This window comes from Salvelinus sp. IW2-2015, linkage group LG15 (assembly GCF_002910315.2).
Source record: "Salvelinus sp. IW2-2015 linkage group LG15, ASM291031v2, whole genome shotgun sequence".
In the NCBI taxonomy this organism is placed as follows: Eukaryota; Metazoa; Chordata; class Actinopteri; order Salmoniformes; family Salmonidae; genus Salvelinus; species Salvelinus sp. IW2-2015.
Window position 1 is genome coordinate 42,533,041 of NC_036855.1, and position 6,000 is coordinate 42,539,040.

A 6,000-nucleotide genomic window follows, 5' to 3' on the forward strand; every position below is an offset into this window, starting at 1 on the left:
CCAGACACCCAGACACGTATTCACCTGATGTCCTCCATTACCAACCACCCTCCAACTTTTCATTACATCATCTACAGCCACTGTTGTTGTCATGATCTGCTAAGAAATTTATCTTGCTCTATCATACTGAGCACATATGTGAGATACAAAGATTAACGAAAAACACTAGCACTGCATACACTCAGAACAAAGAGAGCAGCATTGCCTGGACTTTGCAGTCTCCCTCTTCAAGTACCCCTTCTGAGCCTGTTGAGAACAAGTGACACCCACACAGCAACCACCTCTATATTCCACAGAGCAGAATTCAGTATTTCAGTCCATGATTGCCATGCGAGTGCACAACAAATCTGTGAAAAATTAAATGACACAACTGTGCCCAAAACAATGTTTACGTGTTAAAATCTTAAATATAACAAGGTTGGTTTTCGCAGCGGTTTCACAAGGTGTTCATTGTTGTAAGTTGTATGGTATCCTTTGATGGTATATATTTGATCCACATTATTCATTGTTGTATCCCAGTTACCTACAACTTATACATATATATTCAACCACAAGGGTGTACTAATGAGCTATGCGAAATTGATTAAAAAAAATCTTAGAGGACTACTGAAATTAAATTATTTCAATGTAGATAAGAGAAGGGCACTTTTTACTTTTTATTTAATTATATTTTATTCAAACTAAAACATTAAGGTCAGTCAATACGGAACATTTCAAGAACGTTGAAAGTTAACTGCAGTCGCAAAAACCATCAAGCGCTATGATGAAACTGGCTCTTATGCGGACCGCCACAGGAAAGGAAGACCCAGAGTTACCTCTGCTGCAGAGGATGCGTTCATTAGAGTGAGCAGCCTCGAAAATTTATCCCAAATAAATGCTTCACATAGTTCAAGTAACAGACACATCTCAACATCTACTGTTCAGAGGAGACTATGTGAATCAGGCCTTCATGGTCAAATTGCTGCAAAGAAACCACTACTAAAGGACACCAATAATAAGAAGAGACTTGCTTGGGCCAAGAAACACGAGCAATGGACCTTAGACCGGTGGAAATCTGTCCTTTGGTCTTATGAGTCCGATTTGAGATTTTTTGTTCTAACCGCCGTGTCTTTGTGAGACGCAGAGTAGGTGAACGGATGATCTCCGCATGTGTGGTTCCTGCCGTGAAACATGGAGGTGGTGTGATGGTGTTGGGGTGCTTTGCTGGTGACACTGTTAGTGATTTATTTAGAATTCAAGGCACACTTAACCAGCATGGCTACCACAGCATTCTGCGGTGATAAGCCATGCCATCTGGTTTGCGCTTAGTGGGACTATCATTTTGTTTTTCAACAGGACAATGACCCAAAACACACCTCCAGGCTGTGTAAGGGTTTTTTGACCAAGGAGAGTTGATGGACAGTGCTGCATCAGATGATCTGGCCTCCACAATCACCCAACCTCAACCCAATTGAGATGGTTTGGGATGAGTTGGACAACAAAGTGAAGGAAAAGCAGCCAACAAGTGGTCTGCATATGTGGGAACTCCTTCAAGACTGTTTAGATTTTTTAAAACACTTTTTGGGTTACTGCATGATTCCATGTGTTATTTCAGTGTTGATGTCTTCACTATTATTCTACAATGTAGAAATTAGTAAAAAATAAAGAAAAACCCTTGAATGGGTAGGTATGTCTAAACGTTTGACTGGTACTGTACATGGATGAGTATCTGAAAATGGCCTGAAGGGATGTAATTGTAAATTATGTAAATAATGCTGCTGTTGTCTTCAAGGCTAGATGGTGTGACTTATCTTTAGCCACCCAGCACATAGCAACAAAGACGAGAACAGACAGCTTTACACTTAATGTTGGAACTGTGTGTGCGTCCGAGAGTTTAGACACCTTGTTCTTGTGTAAAAAAAATTAAAACAAAAAAAAAATATTGTGGAAAAACAAAATTTACTGGTGTAAAAAAAACATTGAGATGTTCAAAACATTGCTCTGCATTACTGATAGAGCTCTGTGTGTGCCTACAAGATACTGTTTTATCGTGTTTATTTTAGAAACATTGGCTCTATTTTAAACAATGTTTGACCATTTTCAAGAGTGTGCAACTGAAGGGATTTGAAGTGTCAACGGCTCTATTTACCGGGTGGGGTCTACAATGCAGTCTCCCCAAACAAATTCCAGAATAGAACTGATTGTCACAGGGAATGCCATAAGATGACTGACTTACAATGGTCATACAAGTTAAGGTGATTGAAAATGACTGTCATAAAAAAAACGTGTACCAACAAGAAATAACATATTTACTAAAACTAATTTACAAAATATTTTTACACAACAGTCAGTCACTGTTTTCATCTTAAGGGCAGAGCTGGGGCAGAGCTGAATTCGGGCAGAGCTGAACAGGAACAGTGTAGGACAGTAGAAGGTGGGTTTGAAGGGCTAATATTGGATCATACTAGTCTGTCCTTCGACATCAAGTGACCCTTGATATTTGGTCATCAAGCAGCCGTTGGTTACAGTCCCTGCCAAGGTGAGTGGAACTGTTGTTTCCCAGATGTGGTAGTCCTTGACTCTTCTGATGGCTCTCTCCACCAGAATCCTCAGACGAGCTATGGCCTGCATACTTTCAGTGTCCTCATTGCTGTTCTCTTCAACGGGGGAATGATTAGCTTTGTCCCAACATCAGCCAGCATCCTCTCGATGGTGAATCCCTTGTCAGCCATGATACCATCTCCAGGCTCCAGTAACTCCACAATTCCTGAAAGCCTTTTGATGTCTCGGTCAGAGAGTAGTTACCTTTGTCCTCTGATACACCGGTTCGGTGTAGAGCTCAGAGACAAAAGTAACTGCTCCACATGGGGCAATCCCGATTAGCCCCTTGAAGGTGTTAGTGCTCTTATAAAAGGAGAATATCTCAGATTGAAGAGTAAGGATGTTGAATTCTCACATCTTATTTCTGTGCAGTCAATGATAACTCTGACGTCTGGACTGTGCTGTTGGAACTTGTCAGGCATCGTCACAATCGCATCCTCTCTGTTCATCCAGATGGGCAATGAACCCAGGACTAGGAAAAGATAGTTGGCCCATGTGATGACTACACGGCTGACAGTAGGGACACTTATTCTAGAGATGTCAGACAAGACCTTCACCTTCAATCCTAAAGCTAAATGGCAGCAATACAGGAAGAACTTGTCAATGACTTGCAACTTGCGGTTAGGACTGGGGGTTGTTTCCAGTCAGCAGTCTGATTCTCTGTCCATTGGACCAGCTTAGATCCAGTGAAAATCTCCAACTGGAAATGGGTATAGAATCAAAAATCTTCATCAGAAGCACAGAATCTGTTGACTTGTAACTGAGGGGAGTGGCTTATGCTCAGTTTCTGGACTTGATGTTCGAGCTCTCTGATCCTTTCTGCTGCAGCATCCAGTGAGTTGACTAGATTACCCTGATTTAGATCATATTTTATTTATGTTTGGACATTGTTCATAATGTCTACATCAGGGACAGTGGTAATACATAAATTGAGGATGCAGTATGCTTATTGGTCATAGTATGGTACGCCAAAAGTTCCCAGATGTTGTACTAAATACACCAAAATATGAAGTATACGAGCAGTGGACACTATTTCTGTGCTTTTAGAGCCCATAATGCAATTCTAAACGATTCAAAACGTTATCAGATTTGAAGTAAATGGCAGAAAATATTTAGCCGAAGTCCGACAAATTCATTGCTTTAAATAATTATGACACATGTTAAGAAAATGATGAGCAATGTAATAAAGTAATTACTTTTCAAATAAGTTACACGTTATGTTGGCAGACAATTTGTTAGTTRCGTTATCCTTACGAACCGCAKAWCATTACAGCAGTATGTGCCTGTATGTTAGCTAGTTACCTAATGTTAGTTGCCTACTAATACATCAAACTTGCCAGTATATTAATTATATGATATTCAACTAACTACCCAACGTTTATTGACTTGATTATTCACGTCATTCTTTGCTTAGCTAAGTGGTACAGTCGTTGTGCGTTCTCAATTGACATTGTTAATGAAGGGTACGTTCGTAAATTCGCTCTGGATATCTACACCAATTTCAGAGCACTCTCGTCTGAGTGTGCCAGAACGCAGAATAACTGATGATTTTATGAAAACTCAACACCCGTTGAATATGGCCGGTGTCAGTAAACATCTGCAAAAAAGCGTAATTAAATTGGTGCCAGCAGCACAGTTACAGACACCAACGCTATGGACAACATGAAAACAGCTTAATCAGCTCTGCTAGGGAGAGTAAAAGGGTCAGAGTGAGTTCTCTCATTTGTGTCTGGAAGTAGCCAACATTAGCCAGTTAGCTTGGGTGCTTGACTGCCGTTGTGAGGTCAGAACGCTCAGACCAACCCTACTCCTCGACCAGTGTGCACTCTGAACGCTCTGTGCAATGTTCTACAGCTTTTTTCCTTCATAAAAGAGCATCATCTGGTGTATATGACGTTAGCTCAAATCGTTCGACCTATTGAAGATTGAAGGTCCGAATATTCGGCAAATATCTAATTTCAAACCAACTTTAACCACGGTGTTAAACCGTACCATATGTTGACTAGAAGAGCAGATGAGGGGAAAAAACATCGATCCAAATAGCTAGCTAAGAAAACATGCACGCAATAGTTAACATTATGACTATGCTTACCGTTATTGTTATTTGTAATGTTAGCCAACTAGTGTATCACATTTGAATCCACACTCAATTAAGGTAGCTACAAAACTAGCTAGTTATCAAGCAGCTAATAATATTAGCCAGCTAACGTTGTTAGCTATCGGCTAAGAAGATAGCAGAAACACAACAGGGAAAGAATTTAGAAAAGGCTAGCAAACATTTTCTTTGGCCGTGCTAGCTAACTAAATATCCATAAGACTCACCTTTTACATCGCCAGCTAGTGCCTTCCAGGTAGGAGAGTACTGGATGCAGTGACCACACCACGATGAGTAGAACTGGACCAGCCAAGCGGTGGAAGAGTTGAGCAAAGTCTGCTTGACAGTCGCGCTTGTCAGTATAACCACGGGGTCCTCCTCAGAATACAGCCGAGTGGTTAGAGACGGATTAAATAGAAACACAAAAATAATGCTCGTTTTGAACAATAAAAAACCTGTTTTTCGGAGCGAAGGGCAGCGGTCAACACACATAGTCGCCATATCGTAAAGACAATGTGGAGATGGAAAGCGAGAGGCTACGGACGGACACGCCTGGTGCCAAAATTGATGACGTATGGCGAGTGGAGACGAACGGATTCGGTTCAGTCAAAGATTTGTTCAACTAAACCAAGATAGACCACAGCCTGTCATTTCCAATGGGTACGAATGAGTCATAGTGGGCAGAACAAGCAAGGTGGGCACGAGCTAGCGAGATCCTATTGGCGCGTTCTAGCAGATATCTGCATATTTCCGTTAGAGAACGCCTCTGTGAAGTGCGCGTGTGCAATAACCCAATTCGCATTTACACTCATTCTAAACAACGCGATTTTTTAAAATCAGATTGTAGGGAATAGAAAACGGGTGGGTATAATTTGTGGAACGTTCCAACAGGAATCTGTTCCAAAAACATTGTAAATAACCAGTTTGCAAACAAACCAACGCATGCATACAAAGTTGTTAGTGGCAGAATAAGATACCGGGTAGGGAGTGGGCCATTTCATTAAGTTTTCACTCACCACGTTTAGTCCAAAAAATGTCTGTCCTCACTCTGGTACCTTATGGACAAACATTAAGAATAAGCTACGTGGTGAGTTGATGCCTATTCGGCAGCTAGTTAGCTAGGTGAATTGATCATGCTACTTTGTATGCGTTTTTTGTTGGCCACCTTATACTTTACGAAGTTTTTGGAACAGATTCCTGTTGGGACGTTCCACAAATTATACCCACCCTCAGAAAACTGTATTGAGATCAAATGTTTCATCGATGTAAAAATGTGCAGAATGTCATTCAAAATCCATCTCGTTCCTGCTTCTCCCACTACCGGC

At 41.1% G+C, this 6,000-nt stretch overlaps 1 protein-coding gene across 1 annotated transcript in view; it reads right to left on the reverse strand.

The window, feature by feature from the left end:
• Positions 1–5,377, reverse strand: part of qsox2 (quiescin Q6 sulfhydryl oxidase 2) — a 73,535-nt gene extending 68,158 nt beyond the window's left edge. The window contains exon 1 of the mRNA XM_024002771.2: positions 4,903–5,377. Coding sequence (XP_023858539.1) covers positions 4,903–5,176 — 274 coding nt within the window. The 5' untranslated portion in view covers positions 5,177–5,377. The remainder of the gene's footprint in view (positions 1–4,902) is intronic.
• Positions 5,378–6,000: the final 623 nt, after the last annotated feature.